At 46.7% G+C, this 26410-nt stretch overlaps 1 protein-coding gene across 1 annotated transcript in view; it reads right to left on the reverse strand.

The window, feature by feature from the left end:
• The window catches only part of mib1 (E3 ubiquitin-protein ligase mind bomb 1), a 500932-nt gene that overhangs the window by 471050 nt on the left and 3472 nt on the right, over positions 1 to 26410 (reverse strand). The window contains exons 3-12 of the mRNA XM_077640740.1: positions 26172 to 26406; positions 24311 to 24377; positions 23980 to 24110; positions 21702 to 21778; positions 20913 to 21114; positions 18039 to 18183; positions 16222 to 16355; positions 14023 to 14130; positions 11939 to 12136; positions 9880 to 10031 (exon numbers count right to left, since the gene is read on the reverse strand). Of these exons, the coding sequence (XP_077496866.1) occupies positions 9880 to 10031; positions 11939 to 12136; positions 14023 to 14130; positions 16222 to 16355; positions 18039 to 18183; positions 20913 to 21114; positions 21702 to 21778; positions 23980 to 24110; positions 24311 to 24377; positions 26172 to 26406 (1449 nt within the window). The remainder of the gene's footprint in view (positions 1 to 9879; positions 10032 to 11938; positions 12137 to 14022; positions 14131 to 16221; positions 16356 to 18038; positions 18184 to 20912; positions 21115 to 21701; positions 21779 to 23979; positions 24111 to 24310; positions 24378 to 26171; positions 26407 to 26410) is intronic.

A 26410-nucleotide genomic window follows, 5' to 3' on the forward strand; every position in this document is an offset into this window, starting at 1 on the left:
AATGGAGGCCCCGGCAGCATAAAGAGGGGAAGGAGGTAGGCGGCCGTCGTTACGATGACCCGGCCCGATTGCGGAGACGACGGACCTCAGCGACGACGAAGGGTACGCACACACAAAGATGGCGGGGGCGGCGACGCACCGGTGAAGGGGAGAGATAGAGAGATTTAGATTAGATTTATGGGAGTTTGACGTCCCAAAGCAACTCAGGCTATGAGGGACGCGGATAGAGAGATCCGATGGTAGTGACGATGGTGATGATCACGACGGGTACCCGGAGGGGCGCACTGATTCGAAAAGGTTCAAGGCAAGGAGGGGAAGGGACGGAGGTAAGAGGAAGAGGTGCAGGCGGCCGATAGCGACGACGGCGTAGGGCGCCTGGATGCCCGCTCGCCTGGCTCTGGCCATCGAGGCACCCTATACGGCGGCGGGGAAGGCGCTGAAGGTCCGTCTTCAGAGAATTTCAAGAACTTTATACCTTTCTTTAAAGTCTTGTTTAGCAACGAGAATACGCATCAACGTAGGCGCACACCGCAGTAGTTGGATGCACGCTGCGCATGCGCACAGTGTCAGGTCCGCGGTACCATACAGCCACTGCGCGTGCGCAGCCTCCACTCCCGGCTGTCCCGGTATACGTCTCCGCTTTCGCGTTCATATCAGCAGAGGTAGATATACCGGCCGTCTCCGGCTTGCTATTCGCCTGCCGAGCCAAACTGCTCGTTCTCTCTCCCTCTCTTCCCTCCCGGCGTACAACTTTCCGCGACGTCAGCAGTTGCGGCAGCAAGCTGGCGTCAAGTGTCCACCACGACGGCGATGACGACAACCCCGACGCCCAAGGACAAAAATGCGGAGGGTGAGGGAGGAGAGAGGAGCAGTAAGCAGACGGCGAAGGACGAAGATGACCGCGAGAACAAGCTCAGGCACCTCGTGACGAGGAGGCAGGCAAGACTGTGGAGCACGCAGAACGTGCGCGGCCGCATCGCGGAGACGTCCAGACGACGGTGGCGACACCGCGACGCTTGCTGCCCACGCCAATAACGCTGATGAAGGCGGAGAACTCGCACGCGCACAGCGTCGCCAGCAGAGAGAGATGCCCCGGACGTGACTCGGGTGGCGACGAGGTGCATGGGGTGCATGCGCCACCTGATGAACCGACGCGGCAACCTATCAAGCACACGATGACCGGTTGCTGCGCTTCTTTCTATCCGTCGCGGGTACTGCCCTACATGGCTTAGGCAGACCTGTCTTAAAGATTGTAAATATGTCTTCTGAGAATAAAGGTGTTTATTATTATTATTACTATTAGACACCCGTTTCACTAAGCGGTAGAGCCGACTCAATGGCCCCAAATTATGCGGGAGTCGTTAAAGGGGAGCACACTAGTAGTAGTAGTAGTTTATTTAAAATAATAATAAAAAGCAAGGAAAAGATTTTTGTTAGCCCCGGCATCTGTCATCGGGAAGCACCTGAGCTGGGGCAGCGGAAATAAAAGGATAGCAGGCAGACTGCAGAAATGAAATGAAAGAGGTGAGGGGACAGCCAGAAAAGATAGGGGAGAGGGATGCAAAATATACAAGCATTAATCTATTTACGCTACACGAGGTGAGGGCAGTGATTACTGTTTTCAGTGACTGCCTCGTGAACTGTGGGTCGAAGGATCCCCCCCCCCCCGAAAAAAAAAAGACGTTTCCGTATAGGGGCCCGAATTTTCTAAATGGTCTGATTTGAAAACCTTCGTTTTAACGAATAACACTGATCGAAGCGACCCGCCACGGCGGTGCGCTGGCGTTCTAGGCGCGCGGTCGCGGGTTGGACTCCCGGCCGCGGCGCCTCCACTGCTTCCACCGAAACGCAAAAACGCCCTGTGCAGAAAGTACCCCGGGTTCGAACCCGACCGCGGCAGCCGCGTTTCGATGGAGGCGAAACGGAATGGCGCCCGTGCACTGTGCGATGTCAGCGCGGGTTAAAAATCTCCAGGTGGTCGAAATCATTCCGGAGCCCTCCACTACGGCACCTCTTTCTTCCTTCTCTCAGTCCCTCCTTTATCCCTTCCCTTACTGCGTGGTTCAGGTGTCCGTCGTCGAGATGTGAGACAAATACTGCGACATTTCCTTTCCCCAAAAACCAATTCCTATTTCAAAGTACCCGATGCTGCCAAATAAATCCGCAGCCCTCAACTAGAGCAAGCCTCAAGTGACAGCACTGTTGCTTTGTCGCGTACATATCAATCAGTCTATGATGGAAGCGACGACTGGAGCCCTGTGCTGCTCCTGTTGCAGCTTTCTCCCTCAGCTTATTATTATTAATTGTTTTTTGAGGAAAGGAAATGGCGCAGTATCTGTCTCATATATCCTTGGACACCTGAACCGCGCCCTAAGGGAAGGGATAAAAGAGGGAGTGAAAGAAAGAGGTGCCATAGTGGAGGGCTCCGGAATAATTGCCTCAGCTCCCATATCCTTCATTCAACATATAAGAAAATACTGTCAGTGAAACAATGACAGGGTTCGCTTTATGTAAAACAAGACAACCAGGAAAGGAAAGGCGCAGTAAATCTCTTGCATCTCGGTGGATACCTCAACCCCGCCGTGAGGGAATGGATGGAGAGCAAGTGAAATAAGAAAAAGAGAAAGAGGCTCCATAGGGGAGGGCTCCGGCTTGATTTGGCCTATACAGGGCACCTTTAACCTGCACTGACATCCCACAACACAGGGGCGTCTTTCGCGCTTACAGTTACAATACAATTACAATTGGTTTTTGAGGAAGGTAAATGATGCAGTAACCCCACACATCTCGGCGGACACCTGAACCGCGCAGTAAGGGAAGGGATAAAGGAGGGAGTAAGAGAAAAAGGGGATAAAGTGGTGCCTTAGTGGAGGACTCCGGAATAATTTTGACCACCTGGGCTCCATTGAAATTATTCCGGAGTCCTCCAGTCCCTCCACTAAGTCACCTCTTCCTTCCTTTCTTCTCTTAGTCCCTCCTTTGTCCCTTCCCTTACGTCGCGACCGCTTCCACATCCGCCTGCGCCATGGGTGCAGAAAGAAAGCAGTCCAGCAAACAACATGGCGGCGCCCACATTTTAAAGGTCTATACGCACGATGCTTCTGCTAGGTACGCGCTGCGAGGCAGTGCAGAACCGCCAGTATACCGCCAGAAAAGCCGAATAAGACCGGCATATGAAGGACGCATTGGCAGCACCGGCGCGAACAGCTATAACGAGCGCGACCGCACACATCGCGTGCGAAGATATAAGCAGCCTCCTCCGGGCGCATCGGCGACTCCACACCCCAGAGGCCGTATGCTGCTGCAGGCTCCAAGAAACCACGAAACACACCGACTCCCAAGATCGCTCGGCACGTGTGCAAGGCTAAGTCAATACGGCGCTGGCGTGGAGGCACGGAACGGTACGGAGAAGAAAACAGAACGAACGAATTAAACGAGGCGCGCGCACTCTGAAGCGTCGAAAGGCAAAAATGCTCAGGCCGTCGGGGCCAAGTGTCTCCACGGGCGTTGGTCGGCAGTGCTAACCACTAATTGGCCGCGTCTCTCTCTTTTTTTTTCCCCCACCTTCTTCCAGCGCTAGCGTGAGTGCGTATACGGGCGCGCCGCAGAGGTACACGTGTCGGCATTATCCTGCCGACAGCGCGGAATTAGTACAGGGAAGAAGACGACAGGTCGCTTACTCCCCCAGTTCTTCTATTTTGTTCGCTTTTCCGCGCTTTCTCTCCCTAATGGGGAGCAACGGCGCGAGACAAGAACCTCATTCGCTCGCTTAATTAGGAAGCCGCGAGTGCCCGGAACGTAATCGTGCGCTGCCAAAAAGAGAGCAAACAAGAGGGGGGGGGGGGGGGGGGGGGGGGGGATTCGCGGCGTGTGGGCCTAGCGCACCGAAATACCGGAAGAATGCGACGGCGCGTTTTGAATCACAGCACCGGTGGGGAGATCTCTGCGGTCGACTGGGGCGGAGGGGTGCGGTGGCGCCATCTCTCAGTGGCTTCCGTGACTTGCGCGGCAGGGGCGGTGCAGGCGTTTGAAAAGGCTTGCTTACCACACCGCTCCACACGTGATCGACGTTTTCTGAATCAGTTTCTAGCACACGAATGGATAAATAGTGCTAATGCATTCTTTGCATGTTATCTTCACTTCCCTGCATGCTCGGTTCATAAGCGGCTGTCTCGCTGGTGAGAGATAGCTTAAAAGGGCCATGACATAGTCGTTCTTCATATTGCAGTTTTGTGCTTCAGTAACCAATACAGGAGCTTATGATTCAATTTCCGAAATTTGGCTGCCCTGGACGCGCTCTATATTCCAAAAAGTGCGATCAGAATTGATAACGGGGAACTCCTCCCACCGGCAGCGACCGCCATATTGAATGCTATCGTGACGTTACACAGGCATACAGGGAGCAATGGTCGTCTCCTATCGTTGCTGCAATGGGCGCAGCAAGGTCTCTTGTCCCCTGTACTTCCGCAGGCGATCGAAGCAGCAGTCGTCCCCCATATATGAGTGAATGGTGCCAGAAAAGCGATAATAACAGTAACGCAGTTTTTCTTCGGTATAGGTATAGGGTCCGGTTACACACTAGGCCAATGGGACAGCAATCGGCGGTCGGTTGGCTGGTCGGTATGAAAATGCCATCGCTGACGCACTGGTCTGTCAAGCTAGACCGACGACGACACCAGCACAACCAACGACCCTGTATCGCAGAAGTGTAAACAGTGAACTTAGTGTGAACTGGCAGAGTGTGGTGGGGGACTAGTTGGTATGACATTCTATAACTAAAAAAATTTTAAAACTTATTGTACCTGATACTAGCCACGGCAACATACGCGATGTGTGTACACCAGCAAAGATGTGCTTTCATTCGGTGCCTGCGCATAGAACCTGTCGGCGAGGCAATTGAGCGATATGGGCAGAAAATACCGAACGACGGTGCCGCTCGTCGCTCGCTGCCGTCGCCTGGCCTTATGCTGCCAAGCGAAAGCTTCACGCACGGTGAATAGACGGCCCGAAAAACTGCGCTTGTGTACCTTACCCTTATCGAAAAAAGCGAAACGAGCAGCTGCATTTCATATCTTCACACTTTCTTACTAATCAGCAGTGAACTCCTGCCAGGTGCTTGAATTTCGACCAACGGTTCACCGTCAGCCCCTTTCGTGACGAGGCCTAGCGAGTACGCAGGATTCGTGTGTGATTTCGGCGATTACAGAGAGCGAATTCGCAAATTTTAGCGCCTGAAAATAGCTGTCGAGTGTAGTTTTGGCCACAGTGCCCTCAAAGCGATGATTGCCTACATCGCAGGGCGCGAGTACAATAAGAGGGAAGTACTGATATGTGACCCGCTCTGCACAGCATATGCTGAAGGCAACCGGCAGCAGCCATCGGCGTCTACTGTGGACATCAAATCTGGTTGTTTTAATTAATTCAAGTAATGTCCGAACATATTTTTAGCTAAAGCGCTTTAAAATCAAATACTGAATACATAAGAGGAAGCAGATACAATTAACGGGAAGCGGCGGTCCTACGCGAAGCGCTTCCCAAGCAGGCGATATAGCATCAGCGATGCTTATTGCAGTGTTATCATTGTGTGTAAATGAGTAAAACTACAATTTGTGAGCAATACTACGTAATATATAAGATAAGGAGAGCCCACCTTGCGTTTTATGTCAAGCAAACGAGCAGTACTGTTTGCGCACAGCTATGTAAACAACCCAACCCCGGTGCTGCAGTTGTCGTGATCGTCGCATTCCTTGGCCACACACACAGTAAACGCTAAATGAAGTACTATTATTTTCAAGCACTCATTTAGACAGCGGCGACTATTCATCGGTGCGGGCAGTGAAATCATTCGAGTCGCGTAGGGTTTTGCAAGCGGCTTGGTTCCTGCAAAAGGGTTCTACGAGCCGAAGGGAACGTATGTTCGACTTACAAATGCACACATGCAGTGGGGAAGTCATCTCATTCGGCACTTTTCTCTGCTCCTTTCGTACCTCAAGGTTGCTCTAGAGCTACCTTTTGATAATTTGAGTTTAATTATCAAGCCGATGAATAGCAGACAAGCAATTGGTAGCCAGCTACCAAACGCCACGGCTTTCACGGCGCACATCGGCGAAGGCATGCACGGCACGTGCCGCTTTTCACATGCTAGAGCACTTGACTACTCAAAAGAAACCACACTCATAACATAAAAATAACATGTTTAGGAGCGTAAATAATAAAGCAAGGGTCCATCGATTTCTGTTTCATCAACAATCAGAAAAGGCGTGCCACGAGCAAGTCCGCTTTATTAAGGATCACTCAGGTCGCGTACTAAGCTGACGGCTTCCGAAAAGAAAACAATGAAAATGCATTTTATTTTGATAAGCTAAACTTTTCGAGCGACCGCCGCCTACGGTGTGCATGCAAGCACCTCAACAGCGCGCAGCACACAACGCGGGGCGGGTATACCCCTCTGACGTCAGCGATCAGAGGTTGCCAGACCAGCAAGCAGTTAGCAGAAGAAACGGGAAAAATTCGTTTTAAAAATACAGTCGATCGCAGATATATCAAACTCAAAGGGGATCGCGAAATAGTTCGATATATCGATAATTCGAAATATAAAATATGCATGTCAAAAGCTTCTATAACAACTCCACACATCTCAAGGCAGCTTCCCAATGTCGTGACTAACAGGAACTTACCGATCTGTGCCTCAAAGGCGAGTAAAAAAACAAAACACAGCGCAATGACCAGAGCACTTTATTTCGGAAGAAAAAAATCTGTGACCCTTGCTTGGTTTTTCTTCTGCACCATCAAATTCATTAAGCTGTCCTCAAGCTTGTTGACAGTGTCCAAATGAGAAAGGCCAGTTCCTTCCATTGTGCCATAACAGCGGCAAATGACGCTGAAAGCTGATGCAAGTTCAGTTGCAGTGCATGGTGGTTGGTCCTCTTCGTCGGAACTTTCGCCGCTGCTCGAGTCTGCGTCCTCGTCACCCATGATGTCCGCAGCAATCTCCGCATCAGCGCGATCCGTCACAGCTTCCACGCCGTTGTCAGCGCTGACAAAATCGCGTGCTGTAACGCCACCTGGGATGGCACCTGGGAATGCCGAGAGCTCGCGAAATTCGCTGTCCAGGCATCCAGCGTCATTGTCTTCACTGTCAAGAAATCCGTCGTCTGCAGCTACCACAAAGCCTGCTTTGCAGAAGCAGTTAACAATAGTGCTTTTCTTCACGTCGTTCCAAGCACCAGCCGGCATTTGAATGGCTCCGAGGAGGTCCACCTTAAGTTCGATTCCTAATCGAAGGTTGATTAGGAGCCTCTGCACCAGTCGTCGTCTGTACCCAACCTTAAACGCTTTCACAATGCCTTGGTAGAAAGGCTGAAGTTTTGCTGCTGTGTTTGGCGGCAGAAACTTGAGGGTGATCTGCTTTAATGGGCAGACGGCATGATGGGCCGAACAATTGTCAAGAAGAATACAAGCTTTGCGGCCAGTCTTCTCCAGTTCGGCATCCCATGCCTGTAGCCACTCAACGAAAAAATCGCGCGTCATCCAGGCTTTCTTATTGAACGCGTATCGAACCGGGAGGCCTTTCGCGTTCTTAAAGCAGCGTGGCGACCTGCTCTTTCTGATAACAAGCGGCCGTAGTTTGCATGACCCATCCATATCTGCAGCAAGCAAAATCGATATGCATGCAGTGCCCTTCGGATGCAGAATCTTGTTTGGCAGCATTTGCCAAAACAGTGCTGTCTCATCTGCGTTGAATATTTGCGACGGCGAAAAGCTGTCAGAAATATTTGGCCACTCTTCGGACAACCACTTCTCTATGTGACTTGTGTCAGTCGCCTCGCTTTCGCCCGAAAGGCTCTTTATGACGATGCTCTAGCGACTCTTAAATCACTGCTGCCCACCAGTGCCCCCAGTGAAGCTTTCTTCTCCGAAGGCCACAGCAAACCATTTGGCCTTCTCCATGAGCATTGGGCCGTCAACAGGTATATTCTTTGCACGTGTCTCCAAAAACCAGGTGTACAATGCCTTCTCGACCTTGTCAAAGGTTGGAACGCGCACACGACACGCTCCAGGGCGACTGGACTGCACTGCCTTCAGCTTAGCATCGGCTTTGTTTTTGAGGATCGTACTCGGGGTGTGGCGAGGAATTCCGAACGCCGCAGCGACCGACGACTTTTTCTCGCCAGCCTCCACCCGTCGAATGATGTCCGCCTTTGTTGAAAAATCCAAATACTTGCGTTTTTTCGCGGCCATGGCTCCGGAACACGTGCCAAAAGCGGAAAGAAAAACGCACTGCACCACACGAGTCTCAAGCCTTCACGTTGGCCTCGTGAATAAAAGGAACAAAGCGAATCGAAAGACACACCGCTTCGCATCTCCGCACTACCACAAGCCCAAGCTGCACTGACCTCGTTCGTCTTGCTGCGCCAGCGGTGTCGGACAACCGAGACACAGGAAACGGGCGCCTGCGGTCAGCGTGGTTTCTCCCTCCCGCTTCCCTTTCACACCCAATCGCACTCCAAGCGCTCCTCATCACGTGCCTTTTACCCACACGCCCCTTTCTCAGAGTGCAGGGCGGCGCGCATAAGATCGCGGGAACATCGCGAGAGCTTCGTGAGGAGAAGCGCACTTGCGTGGGTGGAATGCGATGGGAGAAGCGCACTTGCAAGGATGGGGTATGGTAGGAGAAGCGCACTTGCCGGGGCGCAGCTCAGCACGGAGTTCGATACATTGATATGCCGGTGCATGGGAGTTCTATATATGCGAACAATAGTGCTATACTTTTGCATGGGATTCCCAAGGGGATTTTTCAACTGTTCGATATAGGCAATAATTCGATATATCCGGGTTCGATATATCCGGGATCGACTGTATTTACCGCACAGAATCAGCTGAAACTTGGGGGAATTTTAATTTAACAAGTTGAGAGTTAAATGCGATAAGCAGGGTATGCGTGAAAATAGGCTGTCATGGCGCCTTTAATGACAGTTTTGCTGAGAAGTCAGAGCAAGCATCGTAGGTGTCTTTTTCTATACACTGCAAGGAAAACCTGGCGCAATCCTCTTTCGTCCCGTCTGTTTTGCACAAAGCAGTTTTGCCTGCAATGATCGTTCATCAACTGGCCCAACAGCCTGCATTACTCAACATCTTTTCCCGATTTTGTACGTGACAACGGAAAACGTGCGACACTTAGAAAATGCCAGCTTGTGCAACACTCACATAGATGTCAACAGGGATGGGTTATCGATGTCAACAAAGTCCAGTATTGAGAAACCTTTTGCGTAAACTGAGGGTTCGGACTGCATATTATACGTCTTTGACTTAATGGAGCACGCCCCATTATGAGAACATGTGAAACAGATATTCATGCTTGTGCAAGGCAGCGCACAGAAACAGTTTTGCTGACTCACACAGACATAAAAGCTTGCAACCATGCTTCTTGCCCAAATTCTCAGCATTATGTCAAAATGTACAGTGAACAGTCACTGACATAGACAGCAGCACTCACATCTGCCATCACCTCTTTTGAGTTGAAAATCCTGAGTTGCTTTACGAAAGCATTAAAAAACTACTTCCTACTTTTACTGCTAACTGCCATTTAATTGTTGAAAGAAGCACAATTTCAAAAAGCACTGGCTATTTTGCCACTTCCTTCCACATGCTTTTGTGTGGCCTGCAGGCATGCCACTTGATTATGGTCAAGAGGCAGCAATGCAAGCTACGATGGCTACGCGTCTTCCTCACTGACTTTCTGGACGTCCCCACGAAGACAACGATCAGCGTAGTCCGAGGAAGCATAGGCGATGTGTTCCACATCACTGATGCCTTCTGCATCTTTCAGATGCTATCAAAAGAGGAGGCAAATGAGAGGGAAAGAAAGACAGCACAGACCTTGGGTTGCCCCGGAGCGCCGCATGGTGGAGGGCGTTGAAGCCGTTGTTGTTGGTGAGCGTGATGTCCGCGTTGTGGTCTAGCAGAAGGGTAAGCATGTCGTCCCGCTTTTTGCTGATGGCGTCGTGCAGTGGCGTGTCCCCCTCACAGTCCTGAAATAACAGAAAGGGGGCACGCACCTTGGATTGCAGGCATATTTATATCTGTCTGGTAATATCAAGTCTAAGCTGGGATGGAAGGCAAGGCAAACCGACTTGTCAAAAATAACTGTTTTTCCAGTTCTCGCTTTCTCATTACCAAGTTGTTAAATTCCCGCTTAACGCTTGTCAGTTCCTGCCTATAGTTATGCACTTGCAACTTTCATTTTTTTCTTTCTTTCAGAAGCAGACACGCTGTTCTCACCTCCAAAGGATCTGATGAAAAATTTTTTATCTCGTTACCAAGCATGAAATGCTTCGCAGTATTAGCGTAGCACATTCAAAAGTGATACCTATATAGATAGCGCTCGAAGCATTCTATGAATCAGCCAATGATTGCGTGCTTTCCTCCAGCAATAGCAATGCATGTAGCTGTGTTATGACTGTCACACATGGCCGCATTAATCTGCTATGGCCAATCCAGTTTAACACTTTGTAGCTCCAACGTCATGTCAAATATGCATAGCGTAATGGACCTTGAAGACGTTGCCCTGCTCTTGAATCACTTGGCTGCATCCCTACTACAGTCGAACCCCGCTACAACGAACGCCGCTTCAACGAAATATTTCAGATTCCCCATCAGCTAGCCATTGAAAACAATGCATGCTAGTTCTCACCACAACGAATTATCTTTTCAGGTGTGCTTCCACTTCAACGAAATTCTTGTTCAGTGGAGATGGGCTTAACATTTATTTTACGACAAAACAAGCATAACGTTACCCGTCCGTATGATCATGGCACTTGATTTCACCGAAAACGCTTGCTGGAATCGATGTGTGCCGCATAGTGCGTCGAGTGCGAATGGGTGGCACCATTCGAAATCGTCCGTCATATCGACAGAGAAGCGCAGCGGAGCCGGCCCTACGCAGCGCGTTTGTCTGGTGTTTCATGAGGAGCTAACGATGAAGCAATAATTGAAGAGGCCCACCACAGCGTTGCCTCGTCCAAAGACGAGAGCGATGTGCAAGATGCACCAGCCCTGCCATCTGCATTCCATGTGATGGACGCATTTGAAACCATTCGTGCTTTCATTGGTGCGCATGATGACGACATCGCGATGCAGTTGTTGGCCGAGTTTGAAACTCGCACCACGACGCTCATGTCCACTAAAAAAACGCAAGCCAAGATTACCGAATTTTTTTGGAAATAAATGATATTTCTGGACAGTGCAGCCAGATCTTAGTTTTTCGGGCTGATTTCGCCACAACGAAATTTCCGCTTCAACGAAATTTTTCGCGCACCCCGTGAATTTCGTTGCAGCGGGGTTCGACTGTAGTGCCATCTGTGATCAGAGGTGAATGCTGCTTATGCTACTTCTCCAGACCGTGGTCGAAACTGTAAGACGTCAGACCAACAAAGCACTCCGTGTTGTGCTGGTTGTTTTCTTCCTGTATTCTAATACCTTTCGAACGGACATTCAGTTCATTTAAACACCGATTCCAGAGTGAACAGCGCCTTGGATAAGTAAAAGAGAAAAGGCCATGAGCCAAAATGTTTTGCTCAATTTTACCACAATTTCAGAACGAAGTTTAGTTGTAGTAATGGCAAATAATGGAACATGAAAGCATTACATGCTTTACACTTTCTATAATGGCATATGAGTCAAGCCCAATCACACAACATGTTGCTATGATTTCAAAACTGAAAAGATCGGCCAGTTAATCATTATATGAGGAATAAAAAAAGATACATATTCAAATTCATCCAAGGGGCACTAACCTTCCTTGCTCAGTTTCATATGTGCAGGCACACACATGTCATCACTAAATACTGGAAAAATTGCAGGGCAAGGTTTTACAAAAAAAAAATTGACAGAACTGCCAATAAACATGTTATTCCTAAAGTTCATGAAAGTCGCTCACCTGCAGACTTGGATGGCATCCCAGCTCGAGCAAGGTCTTGACAACCCCCATGTGGCCTTTGTTAACTGCAATGTGCAGGGGAGTCTGGCGGCACTTGTTACGGGCGTTCAGATCAGCCCCCGCACGAGCCAGCAGCTCCATCACGCTCGGCTCATCGCCAAAGGCAGTGTGATGTACCGCGCGGTCCCCATCCTTATCCTGTCACAAGGCAATGAGGGCATGCGTCATGTCATGCACTGTCTTGCACCATGTTCAGCGTTCACTAATGATTTCATTTGCCAAATGCGTGTTTGTTTTTTTAATGTATATGTAGTCCTGCATCACCAATAAATGGTTCACTTCATCAGCCACTGATGAAGCCACTTCGCTTGTCACTGATTCCCACAATACTACAGATGCAGTGCATCCAAAAGATTGTAATGTACACAACTAGTAAAGCATACAAATGGGGCATCAGAGGCCTCACTCCCAAGAAATCTTTTTCTGAGATGCTTGCTGCCTGCTCTACTTGCCTGGATAAAAGGAACCAGGTGGTGCAAAAGAATATTGTTGCTCCACACGATCACTGTCAATGTGCATTTGACACCACATAGCGTTCAAGTTGGGAGAAATCGAAAACCAATGAAAGAAGTTTCATGATCTTCCAGTAGAGTCTTAAAGGAAAACGCCTTCCCATAAGCCACAAATCTTTCTACATTTACATTTACCCTGTCGATGATGCCAACCCAATCATTATTGCCTGAGCCAATGTGACACGCATGGATTGTGCTCCGACATCACCTTCAAAGCCGACTACTAACTGAAAGCGTGCAACTGGACATGCCCAAATATACACACAGTGCGATATGCTCAATTGGCGGCGCATATAAATGCCCCTATACCATAGCAAGTGACCATCGAATCATTGAACCACACAAAACTATGGGAACTGCCAAATATGACCACCTAAAAACACAACGCTAGTGATGTACACCCCATGAAAGCAGTCCAGTTGTGTACAGTGGGTGTAGATGAGTTTTTCAGAAAGTTAAGGCACAGTAAGTCTTACTTGTCGGAGGACACCTAAACTGCACCATTAAAGCAGTTTGCTCGCCTGGGGTTCTTAAACGTGCACTAACGTCGGGCCTGTGTGCTGTGCAATGTCAGCGCATGTTAAAGAACCCCAGGTGGTCTCAATTAATTCAGAGCCAAAATGATGGCTGGAATCCTGCTGGTTTGCCTACTGACAGGTCTCCCACTAAACAAAATAAAAGAATACTGAAATGGCCCACAGTATGCTGCATCAAAAACAACACTGGTAACATTCATGACGCGACCGGTCTCAGTTCTTTACTCAAGACTGGTAGCTACCATGTCATAACCCCGAGGTGGTTAGAACTACTGGCATAATATTCCTCATAGAAGTTGCATGTACATACAGCAATAATGGCGAAAACATCAAGTTCAAATGGTAGTCCTCTATTTAACCACAGAACCAGCATGTGTTTCCCTTGAATACTGAGGTATCCTTTGGACTTCTCAGTCAATTTCCTGAACAGGCACAGACCAGAAAGCCTGCCATGTTACAAGCATCGCACCTGATCTGATAGGTGAATAAAGTTTCCTTTGTCTCAAATTTCTCCAGCTGAAAACCATGTTCTTACATCACCGCACTTTGTTCTAAAGCCCAACATGAGTGGTGAGACCACCAACGCTCATCTATGAGTGTCACTGACGCACAATTATCAAAGACCATAATGTATAGTATAATCAGTACTCAAGAGGCACTATGGTTCTTTCCCCTTTAATTTTTAGCCTCATCAGTCACCACCCAATTGCATTTGAAAAGGGTTTCTAACAAAGAAACTTTTCATGTTCTCCTTTATGATTTTGTTCATTCCATTCATATTCATCATATCACTGTCACTGTGTAAAGACAAAGTAAATTTTTTTCAAATTTAACTTATACAACTTTTCCCACAGCGAAATTTGTGCTGTGCCTCAAGGACTCTGTTAAATTATCTATCTGTTATTTATCTAGTAACTGCTATATAAAGCAAGACAGATTTTGATGCAATTTGTTTCAAAATTGGAGGACAACTCACCTCAATCTCAACATCAGCATTGTGACGCAGTAGGATCTTGACAACCTCAACGTGGCCATTCTGGCTGGCAGCCTGGAGGGCAGTGTGACTCGCAAACACGCCATTCACCTGGTCATGGCATAACCAAACAGCAAAATATGACCATTAATGCTTAGCCGCTAGACCTAATTTTTTTCTGAAATGCCTGCATTAAACACACGAGCAATGCAGCTGCTATCTTGCACTGGCCTGTCTCAAACAGCTTCGGTTGAATAAATTCCAATGCAGTACTATGTTCCCTAGAATACAAACACTTTTCTCCCAAAACATTGACAAGTTTTGGCAGTACAGCCATAACAAGGGATAACATATCAGAAAATATTGGTATATTTTGACAACCAAAGTAGCAGGTGCTTCTTTATCTGAGTGCATCTATCATGCGAGCAAATACAGTAAACACTCATTCTAAAGGAAGTCTAAAACTTTAAAAAAGCGTCATCCTAGTTTCACACTGGACCATGGTGAGAGAGATGAATAACATGAAGGCAATCATAAGACAAGGCTTCTTAGCTCGGCTGTTTCAACAGGCTTCCGCTATGCTATGTCATGTGTCTCGCCGAAATCTAAAGACTGCCAACATCAATGTTCTCACAAAAAAAACAACTGCATACCATTTACTTCAAAGCCTGAGTTCGTTGCATAGTACCTCATATTGAGGTAACCATTTAGAGAGCAAATTTTTAAAAACAATTCACAAAAGGCAGCTACTGAGCTTGTTTCCAAAGAGAGATAAATCAGAGACACTAACTAGATATTAGCTATTTCGCAAAACAAGCAAGGAAATGATGCAAATGTTTGGTCACGTTTAGAACAGTCGGTAGACAAGAAAAGTGCTGCTGCATCCTGGTGTGCTACACAACATCACAGATGATGCCCGAGTTCATCAAAACAAAGCAGGAAATTTAGCCAGGCTTCAAAGCTGGACGGTTGGTAAATTTTCTACAATTTTTAGCACGCGTATACACTAACCAAATATCCTTATCACAGTGACACTTTCAAAAATTCTTTGTTCCCGCTAGTAACAAGAGAATGGAACCGTCTAGACGCATCCATAACTAACGCTGATTCATTTTCCAATTTGTGTACCGAACTAGAAGCCGCGTTTTAAAACTAGAATAGTGGTTAGAAAGATTCTTCTGCATTTGTGTCTATTTTAAGGAGTACACGATGTGCTGTGCCCGTGTTAATGTTTATGTTTTCGAACGAGCATGTTTTTTTTCTTTCAGTTACTTGTGCAAATCTGTCAACTTCTTTTGAGTTTTTTCTGCGCTATGAATTGTCTAGTTTATAGCTGTCCTTTGCACAGCCACATTTAGAAATGTTATCCTTTGCTATGACACTTGTAATGCCCACCTGCTAAGGTCTCAACTAGAGACTGGCAGCATTCCAAATAAATAAATAAATAAATAAATAAATAAATAAATAAAATGCTGCAATACAGTTGCACACAAAGACAAGGGCAGTGGAAAAGGAGACAGGCACTGTGAGAAACAAATTCTGAAATGGTTTTCCTAACAAAGGCATGCCAGTTGATAGTTCATCTTGAATGCATCTGTCCTGCTCTAGTCATCCTGCCCTCCTCAGTTCTCCTCTATTACCTCTTTTTACCCACACCCCTGTCCCTCTTCATAGATGGCTTGCTTACCTTGGACCAGCTTCATGGCCAGCTGGTCTTGGCAGAGCAGGACCAGGAAATTGAGTGTGCATAAGGGCTGCATTCTGAATTAAATATTTCTCTTTTTTCCTCTTTCACTTTGAGCCATGGTCCCCTTTCGGCTAAAAGCTGTTCTTGTGCCATAAAAATTAATCGCCACACCATCTTTTCACTCTATCTCATGGTTAGTTTTCCCTCAATTTGCACCACAAACTCAAAATGTAACCGCTTTTCTACCTCAGCCCACAATGTGCCCACTATCGTCACCTAGCAAGATATTTGCAGTGCATTCTTAAATTACTGATATCTGCCAAATGTAAGCACAATAAACAATGGTAGCAGGCATAATGAATGGACACCATATGAAAGATTCACTATCCAATTTGACAAGCTATTATGTTGCAACAAGGTCACCCAATAGAGAGCATGTTCCCAACTCTGTCCAGCCCTCTTCTTCCTCAACTGCTAGTGACCGCACGCAACAATACCAGAGAGTCCCAACTCACATTGGCCTCGGGGTGCTTCAGAATCTCCTCGCACTTTTGTGGATCACCATTGGCCGCTGCCTTGACCAGCTCTTCGTTGACGTCTCCAGAGACGTGGTTCTCAAACAGCTTCTTCAGCAGAGCACTCAGTCGCTCTGTCAGCACAGCCGTCGAGAGAAGAAAAGAAAACAAGAACCATGCAGTGTTCAGACTAGTACAACAACAGCTCTCTGTGCAGATAAGGTGGGTAAGGAACAAGACTCACTGATAGTGTAAACCACAGCACTTGAAAGACCCACATAAGCGGGAAAAAAAGAACGTTAAAGGTTTTGGGCTTTCTGCCTTTCCCTGGTGTTGAGTAGTGGCGGCAATAGCTGTGTGTATCGCAGTACATGCCAACTCCTAGGTTCAATTGAATCACATGCCCACAGATGGCAGCACATTTCCAACAGTGCCCACATGTCCACCCATTAGTTTCTTGTGGTGCTAGCCCACCTGAGAAACATTTTCTGCATTCAGCAGCAGACTTGGTAGTTTTGGCTCACATGCACTAAGTATCACTCCCCCCCTCCCAAAAAAAATGATGAGTGTAATGTTAAGAGACAGAAGGCAGCAGAGTGGATCAGGGAACAAATGCGAGTTAATGACACTCTAACCAAAATAAAAAAAAGCAATGGGCATGAGAAGGGATATGACGCAAAGGCAAGAAAAGGAATGGCCTCCTAGGGTAATGGAGTGGATTCCAAGAGAAGGCAAACATTGCAGGCCGCAGCAAAGAGCAAGGTGGGTGGATGTAACTAGGAGTGTGCGTGGATAAGGTGGCCACAGTTGAGCAGGTGCAAAAAACAGGGTTAACTAGAGGTTAGTCATCTGTCCCGCACTATATGTAGTTAGGCTGATGATGATGACACTAACATACTATGTACACACCATTTAGCCCAAAGAAAAAGAACTACCTCATACAGCTATCACTGTAAAAATGAGCTAAGTTCCGTGTACTAGTTGACCCAATCAATCAAGAGCAGAGAAATAGGCTTACAACATTCAATATTTTCATGACACGTAACAAATGACCAGATATAAATTTACTAAAAAGTTGTACCACAGCGAGCTCTTAGAATGACGCTGCAATAACTTTTCACAAGTACAAAACTTCCAGGACCATTTCCATGTGCATGGGACCAAACCACAGGAGCCTAACCCTGATGCACGGCAACTTTAAGAGCTTGTAGTACCCCAACTACACCATACACCTCCCCCCTCCAATTTTAGCACAAGATGAGACTCAACACTACTGGTTCAATACAACAGCAGAACAGACAAACCAGCATCATGATCCATCATTAAGGGATGGAACACTTGCCTTTTACACAGCACTTTTCTCGTGCCTTATCCATGATCGCAATATCTGATCCATTTCTGTGTGCACAAAAAAATTCTTCCATTGCTATCTTCCATTCTTTCCCCTTTTCCTAAACATAGGATGGCACAGCAAACCAGACTTGGGTTTGGTTTACTACCTCTTCATGTTGCTTAAAATCTGCAATATAGACCATGGTAACTCAAACTCTCTACTGCATGGTAAACTGCAGTTATTCTTAAAATAAAAACCAATTGGAAAGTTCCCAGTGCAGCCAAGAGCTACAGTAGAATGAAAAAGCACCCCAATAGTAGAAGGTAGAGACTGTTTATGCAGACCCTTATAAAATAAGCATTTTCCACTCTTTCAAAGCCTTGGCAAAATCAAGTTTGTAGTAAGCTATAACAGGAATTTGACCTGCGTGTAATTCAATTCCACTAAGATGTTACTTCTGCTTACGGCGGTGATGTGTACTTACCACCACTAGACACGCCAGCAACCGCACCATCCGAAGCCATCTTGGTGACCGCCAAGGGGTTGTAAGTCCACGATGTACCACAGACCTCGACTTTGAGGTCATTGTCATGGTAGATCTGCTGCACGCGGCCTATCTTGCCCAGAGTCTAGGAGTATAATGACAAGAGAGCAAAAAAATGAAGCTCACTGTGACCACTGGCACAATAACACTCAAACTGCAGGAAGGTTGCAGTGGCTCCCATACAAAGCATAATCAGCGTCACTGTTTTCCCTTTCGTGCCCATGAGCACATTAACTGGGGAAGCTTTAATTTCTTTAAAGCAAAGGCCTTCATTATGAGAATGAACCAATACATGTGTGCGAGTTGGACTCTTAATGACAAAACGGTCGTCACAGCAGAGATCAAAGATATATCAAGTCACAGCAAACTTAGGCTATGGTATGAAAAAAAAATGTAAAGCAGTTTCCTCCACATGGTCAAACAGAAGCAGGCCTTGCACTTCTCGCGGTCTGCCCGGGCCCTTGAATGGCACCTGGAAAGTGTGCGTCCATTTGATGAAGCTATAACAGGCCACGTGTTGGGCATTATCCCAAACTAGCCAGACAGGTTTATTTCCCAACCCTCACAAATATGCGAGTTGGGCTGGAACACACTGATGTAGCCTCAGGATGGAAAATAAATTTTTTTTTTTACACACCCACACGGTTGAGTGGGCAGGGAAGAAAACGAGAGAGAGAGAGATGAGGAAAGGCAGGAAGGTTAACCAGAACAGTTAGAGACTTCAGAAGACGCCTGCCATCTGAAGTTTCCCCATGTACACAAATCTCATCAAAAGTGGCAACTATGAGGGTCACAAGGAAATCTCCATTTGGAGTTCTGTGATGTGCGCTAGCCTTTCCCTTATTGGTTGCTTTTGGGCTTCAATTACACCAAAATCCACCCCACGAAGATTTGCATTGATGACCAACAAATGTGCCACAGCACACCCCATTCACAACCCTCGATTTCACATGCTGTGTTCCAACCATATGCTTGTCGCTGCTTACTCTGAAATGTTTATATGACAAAACTCAAATACCTTGAATCCTGATCTGCGAAAACTTGCAAAAAGGCCAGTGGTCAACATATGCCTCAGGCCACAATGCAAATTAACAAACAAATCCATGCTAGTGTGCTGCGATGCACTCCCATCTGCCCCCCATGCTGCACTATGCTCCCCATGTCTGCAGCTTTAGTACGCTCCACTTTCCCACCGTTTCAAAACTTGCGAGAATTGACGGCTGAGACGTGACGCAAAGACAGAGTTGGTTTGTAAGAGCAACGGTGACCAGCACACAAGGAGGGGGGATATACGGGATGAAGCATATGCCTCTGCATCCCCTCCCCCATCAGCAGCAGCAATGTCTGAGCCAAGATCCCAACAACCACTACCATGTTATCAATGCGACCATGCAATCCTATTGGGTAAGCATGATTTATGCCCTGCAGTGTTGCTACATGCAACTGCTTTTAGTACAGTCAACACATATCGTATTTACACGATTGTAAGCCAACCTATTTTTCAAAATTTGAAAATCCGAAGTGGGGGGCTCGACTTAAAATTGAAATTAATGCATTGCACTATAAATAAAGGCGAGACAAACGAGATATCATGCTGCAGTGTGGTTGTATTCTTGCTGCGCGGCTCCGTCGTATCACTCTTGGTGCTGGCCTTGAGCAGCTGCTATGTCAACGCGTAGAGCCGGCATCCTCACCTCGCGCAAGGCGGCCGATAGTAGCTGTCGATAAGCAGCAAACCAGCACCAGCCCACTCACTACACGTGGCTGCAGATTGCATCTGCTGATAAGCGACGGCGGCCCGATAATGCATTCACATTCTACTCTTAATAGGCGCAGTCCAAGTTCTTTTTTGTTTACTTTCAACTGCACACTCGGCGCTCAAGGGAGTGTCGATAGTTAATGGAAGGGCCGCTGTTCCAATCGCGGCGGCACCGCCACTCGGAACCGCAGCGGCGCCGGGGAGTGTCGGTAGCCAACGAAAGAGCCAACACCACTCACGCGTAGTTTCTCTTTGGCTCCGACGCATTTCACTACTGCCGGCCGCGTTTCACGAGCTTTTAATGCAGTGCTTCGTCATTCGCCATTTTTGCTCTGGGTCCGGTAAGCAATCGGCGCTCGTTGATGGCTACATTCAAGATGGCTGTCATTCTTTACACCGAAGAAACGGCCAACTGCGCGCCAGGCCGCAAGTTCGACGTTCGCAACGGGTGATACAGGTGTGGCAGCTGCAGCGAGGCAAAATTTTCAGCTATTCCACGCGATGTCATGATGTAGTTGTTTGCAAAGTGTGGGATTTCGCTGCACGACGATGTTAGAACGACGAGCTGTGGGACAGCAGCAGCGATCACGACGGCAGCGCTAGTGAGGACGATGGCGCAAGTGTGGACGAGTAGTCAAGTGACTATTACATTTTCGTTTTGGAATGTGCCCACGGGCACTCCCGCACGCGGCAGCCGATAACGGCTAGCGATAAGCGGAGGCTGCAGGATAGTGCTATCACGTTCTATTATTAAAGGCCAAGTGTAAACGACCTCCAAGTTCTTTTTTTTTTTCAGAAATGTGATGTGGGGGGGGGGTTGACTTACAGACGAGTCGACTTACAATCGTGTAAATAATTTAAACTCTAAGCAGACTGAAAATTGTTCGAATTATGCGGTTTTCATATCAGTGGTGCATTTTCGATACACTTGATGCTGATGAAAGCAAAAAGCCAGTTCCAGTAAATCAAAACTCAAAACGAGCAATGACTTTGCTGCATACAATAAAAGCGCTGTCCATGTCATTCTCAATGAAAGGCCACAAGGATCAACTCACGGGAGCCATCGCTTCAGCCCATTCTCCGTGACCCCTCTGGAGGATCTTGATGCGCTCGAGGTCACTGCAGATCTGGACCAAGTCGCCGACGGCAAACTGCTGCGATGACGCAGAGTCCCCTGAGCCACTACCACTGGCCGCTGATGTTGATGCAGTTGGAGCGGTGTTTACACGGGTCAATACAGCAGGGTTGAACGTCCACCTGGCAGCAAAAAAAAATGAATCTTTAAACTTAGAGTTGTCACAGTTACACTGTAACTCTATGCAATGTTATCGGACTATTTGGATCAAAGCATATAGTACTCATACATTCATCAATAAGCCGCAAATTGCCTAGCAATGATGACACCTTTTTGCTCAGCATGCACAGTGTCCTAAAAAATTTTGGGCATGACAACCTTTTTGAGTAAGAAAAATTCCGTCCAACCAGAGAATCAAATCAAGCAACGATGCACTGTGTGCGTCAAAATGAGCATTCGCTAGGTAGAACACACGATAATAGAGATATAAGTTCGCAGATCACGTACCATACCAATAGGTCATTCAACGAAAGGTTAAACATTAAAATATTAACATATATAAAATTTGCACGAGTTGTGGCCATCCCGAATTCAGCGAAATCGCACAGCAGCTCCGAAAGTACATAATCATTTCTAACAGACAAATGACTGAAATGAAAACAATATTACGTTCCGTTTTAAACATGCCACATGATCAATAATTATTAAACTACAACTTATATAGTAGCACTATTAAGTGAATAGGTGTAGGCACTGTCTTGCTTCATACCTGTTTGCACTTGGATAAGAGACTACAATGTCGTGGTCTTCGTCAACTCCAATCACTGTACCCGTTGTTCCAAGGCACTGTCAGAAGAAAAGCACAACATGTTCGAGATGAGGCCGACACACCAGGAAACAATGTGGATGAGCTTTACGTCATCAGTTTAGCAATACTGGCCATGACAGCTTGAGCTGAGCAGACAGCCCAGAATGCTAATTTTCTCAAACAGTAGCCCCTCCTCACCATCACCAATTTGATGCATGCTCTAGCCCATGGGATCAACAACACTTCAAGCTTAAAAATGTAGTGTGCCCTAGTACACCACACAAGGCTGATAGGTACACTATCTCTTCTCAACCAGTCATCGGCAAAACACCAGGAATTTAAAAAAACAACTTATTTTTCAGATGCAAGGCACCCTCTAATGATTGCTATGCCTGACAACAGACACAGTATGACTAAGGCCCCTAACTTTCTATGGCGGAAAATTTTTATTTCAGTGAACTTACAATAAAAATCCACTAAATTAGGTGGGAGACAACAAACAATTATTGAGAATGCGCCTCGCATTATATTCGAACCCAAGGTACGAGCATAGTACAAATTTTTTTTTCCCCCCATGAGCTTTTCACAGTAGCTAAAGCAACCTTCGCCACATTGCTTGAAAGACTCTAGGAGCAGCCAGCTTTTTAATGGCTTTGGAGCAAAGCGTGCGGCGCGCAAGTGCGAAGGAGAAGGTGGTAATCAATATGGAATGAATGCAGTGCGGGTCACTGAGAAAAAGAAGGCACTAGAAGCATTGAGTGGAGTAGAAAAAAACAAAAGATGAACAGGCACAAGACTGGGCAGCTCGAAACACCAAGTATGGGAGCATGGCGGTGAAAGCAGCTGCTGCTGCATGGGAGGCTGCGTGCATTAGAGTATCAGCATCTCTCGTATGTGCAGCATGCATTGAAAGCACGCATAGAAAGTGTGCCTCTTATCCATACTAACATTATTTGCTGCTTCCATATTTTAGCTTGCCGCCTGTGTTTATTGGGGGACCCTTGGCTATGGTTGGCGTGGACAGTTTGAGATAGCGTTTTAACCGTACCAATATTTCTTTTAAAACTCTCTTAAGATCTCAAGCTTCCCCTTGTACTATATTTGCGAAAATTCTTAGTTTTCATGGACGTCACAGTGGCCGCCATATTTGGGACCTAAAAGAATTGCAGAAAATTAGCCAACAATTACGCTTCTCGGTAATGCAATTTTTGAGCACAGCTGCTGCGGTATACTCGAGCCATAGAAGACCGCACATGGAACACGCAGTGCCGAACAGACGTGGCTCTGGGTTTCGATTTGGATAGCACGTAGAGAGTTCCGCCGCCGATGTGCCCCGCCTCGGGTGAACCCAACCAGCACACTACTCATCTCTACTCTTCATGCTGCTGCCGTTCCCTCCTTCTCCGCTTTCTCTCCTCACTATCTCTGTCTTTCCTCCTCCGCTGCACTTAGCACTCAGTTATGCTGAGGCCAAGGCATGCCACTCAATGCAGGAACGGGCACCTAAGAGCTGCGCTCTAAAACCTGGGTGTTTTGTTAATTTACATATCCACAACCGGTTGTCACGTAAGTTGTCAAAACTAGCCTAAGTATCCAAAGATGGCATCCCTGACTCCCCTTCAAAACTATCTATACATAAAATAGTCACTTTTCCATCGTACTCTGGTTGCTACTTATGTCCGTAACAGCAATAGCCACAAAAAGAGAATGTAACTACTAGCACACAATATCCTTGAAAAAACGCTTGAACGTTATTTTTCCTGGAATTGCAGGGGACTAGGGGCCTTGAGTATGACATACCAGCCCAGCTTTTGTCTCACATACGCTACCAGCCAACTGCTCAAAAAAAAGCGCAATAAGGAGGCAAGCCTATAAAACCAAATGTGTGCCAAACAACACAAATATAGAGACAGCAATGCCAGTGCATGCACAAGGCATCGCAATGTTGCACAGCTGTACACTCTCGCAGATTCGTTAACATGAAGATTGGGTCACCGACCAAGTCAAAAATGAAAACAATGTTTCGGGTCCCATATGGGGCCCTTGTTCATAATAAGACTGTCTCTCGCAGGCTCTTGCTGAAGGACTTCCAAAAAGCCTGCATTGCTGCTATCCTAATGGCATCCAATAAACTTTTTTTGTATGTACAAAGAATAGAAACAGTCTTACATGCAGACTAGCACTTACTACGTCTTTTAAAAATCACTGCACTGTCACTTTTAAAAGGCATTCAACATACCTCATACATTCCATCTGTCCACCCACCATGGCCATGTTGCAGCGACTGAACGATTTCTAGATCTAAGTCGACATTGACCTGGTCGCCCACTTGAAAGCCCGCACCTCCCGATCGGCCTGGACCCTGCTCCCCTGCAAACGAAGATTTTTCAAACAAGTTTCATGAGGTGACTGGCAAGCCAGCCGGGACACATGATGACACACCATTATTGTTTCAACACTCTGTGTAGAGCAACTGGCTGTAAGCTGGTAAAACTCATTAAACAAAGTGCGAGCTCTAACACAGCACAAAGAACAGAATTAGAGGTCGTGCTGAAACTCTGCAGCCTTACCTAGCAGAGGTAGGTGATCCCTATAGACAGTGCCACCCTTTGCATCGTTGACAACTTTGAGGTCCGCCTGGAAATGAAAGGAAGCAAGTGTCTGACATCAGATGAATGGCTTCTGACAGTGCTACGCACACCAAACTCAGAATGTATACATAGGACCCTTCGTTTTCCAAAAAAAACCCGATTTCACCCAACACTTGCACACCGAACAGATTTCCTGAAAATTGGGTCAAACACAATTTCTACCCGAAAATGCCTTTTCCACAGAATATAGTTTTCCAATGGACATAGCAAAAGACATCGCATGAGAATTAGTGAGCACCTTACGCTGATCCCCAAGTGATGTTTTCAGTTAACTGATGATGTTGAACCTTTTTTAACATTTGCTATCCATGATGCAGCTTAATTTGAGGCAAAGTTCGAAAAGTGTGCTGTACTATAAGCAGAAGACCAAAGCGTAGCTACTAGACAGGCATCTTATTGCAGCACATTGCAGCACATTTGTCGGCTCTTTCATTACCACATATTCCAACATGGCTCGACACCCAGAACTTTGTTAAATGTCCCTGTGTTGTAATTATTTTGCCAGTTTCCTTATACAACCGCGCTTCCGACATATTCTGCTGCTTTTGAGCCATCGGTGTAAAATTCTGTGTAGTTCATATATTTTTCTTGTAGTGCGAAATATTCCAGTAATATGTGTTTGTGTGGTGTCTGGTTTTTCCAAAAGTGTGTTAATGTTAAGTCACATACAATGGGAAGGCTGTACCTTGGGGCAGTCTTGCCTTGAGGCAACATCAGAAAGAGTATTCAGTATATCCAAGTTTTGGCAAATATGTTTGAAGCGGAGAAGCAGAGGTCTGATTCACTGGGGTTTGTCGTTGAACAGTGTTCTGGAGGTGCACTTTGTAACTATGGGATAACACAGGTGTTTTGGCAGGGAACAGATTTTCAGGACATATGTGCATGTGAGCATAATTCTTCTGTAAGGGAGGGTTCATTGATTTCGACATAGAGACTGTTTATAAGGGATGTTCTTGCCAGATGAGAGACGTAAAGCAAGGTTATGCACGGGGTCCAGAAATTTTAGGTATAATGGTCTCGCAGACCCATACACGATGCACCCATAATCAAGGCAGGATCGTACTAGAGCATGATAAATGTGCAAAAGGCATGTCCTATTGAACCCCCACCATTTTCATAAAAGCACCTTTAGGACATTTAAGGATTGGGAAGCTTTCTTCTTCAGGTTGTTGATGTGTGGAAGGAATGTGAGCTTTTTATCGAACATTATGCTTAGAAATTTGTGTTGTTCTTTTACTGGTAATTCGTTTTCCCTTAGGTGGAGGGCGGGATTGTTCTGTAGGCCTCGTTTGAGAAAGAGAATGACGTGGTAATTCGTTTTCCCTTAGGTGGAGGGCGGGATTGTTCTGTAGGCCTCGTTTGAGAAAGAGAATGACGGCCACTGTTTTCTGAGGAGAGAATTGAAATCCATTTCTGGGGCAAAAATTGTGCGAAATTTTCTTAAACTAAAACTTTGGTGTAAATTCACGTCTTCCTGCACCACTTAAGGCGATTTCCTCAGTATGAAACACCAACTAGGCCCCGCTCTTCCCTTGTTGACAAGTATTTCGCTGTCCCCTCCGATATATGTGCGCTTGACTGTAAATCCGGCTACTGAGACACCTCTCCAATCAAAAATGGCAAACAACCCGAAGTAGAATATACTGGAAACAATTACAAAGATACAAACATGGTGCCAACTGCATTTTTGCTACTTCAAAATGCTCTGGGCCAGCAAGTAAATGAAGAAATTAAGTAAAATCCTTAATTTACTTGCTGCCAAACAAGCCAACACACATACCATGCCTTCAAAGCCAACACGGTAGAGGTTCTTGGCGCCATTGTCCCAAACTACATAGGCCGCACTGCGTGGGCTAGCAGCACTCCAGTCCTGGATCTCGGTGACCTTTCCCCTGCGCCCATTACCCCCGTCCTGATCTTCCCACTGCCAGTCGACACCACGGACGACTCTCGCACCAGGGAACATTCCACGGACGCCCATCTTTTTGCTCTTTCGACGAGGTTCCATCAGAGCTCTGC

This window comes from Amblyomma americanum, chromosome 10 (genome assembly GCF_052857255.1).
Source record: "Amblyomma americanum isolate KBUSLIRL-KWMA chromosome 10, ASM5285725v1, whole genome shotgun sequence".
NCBI lineage: Eukaryota > Metazoa > Arthropoda > Arachnida > Ixodida > Ixodidae > Amblyomma > Amblyomma americanum.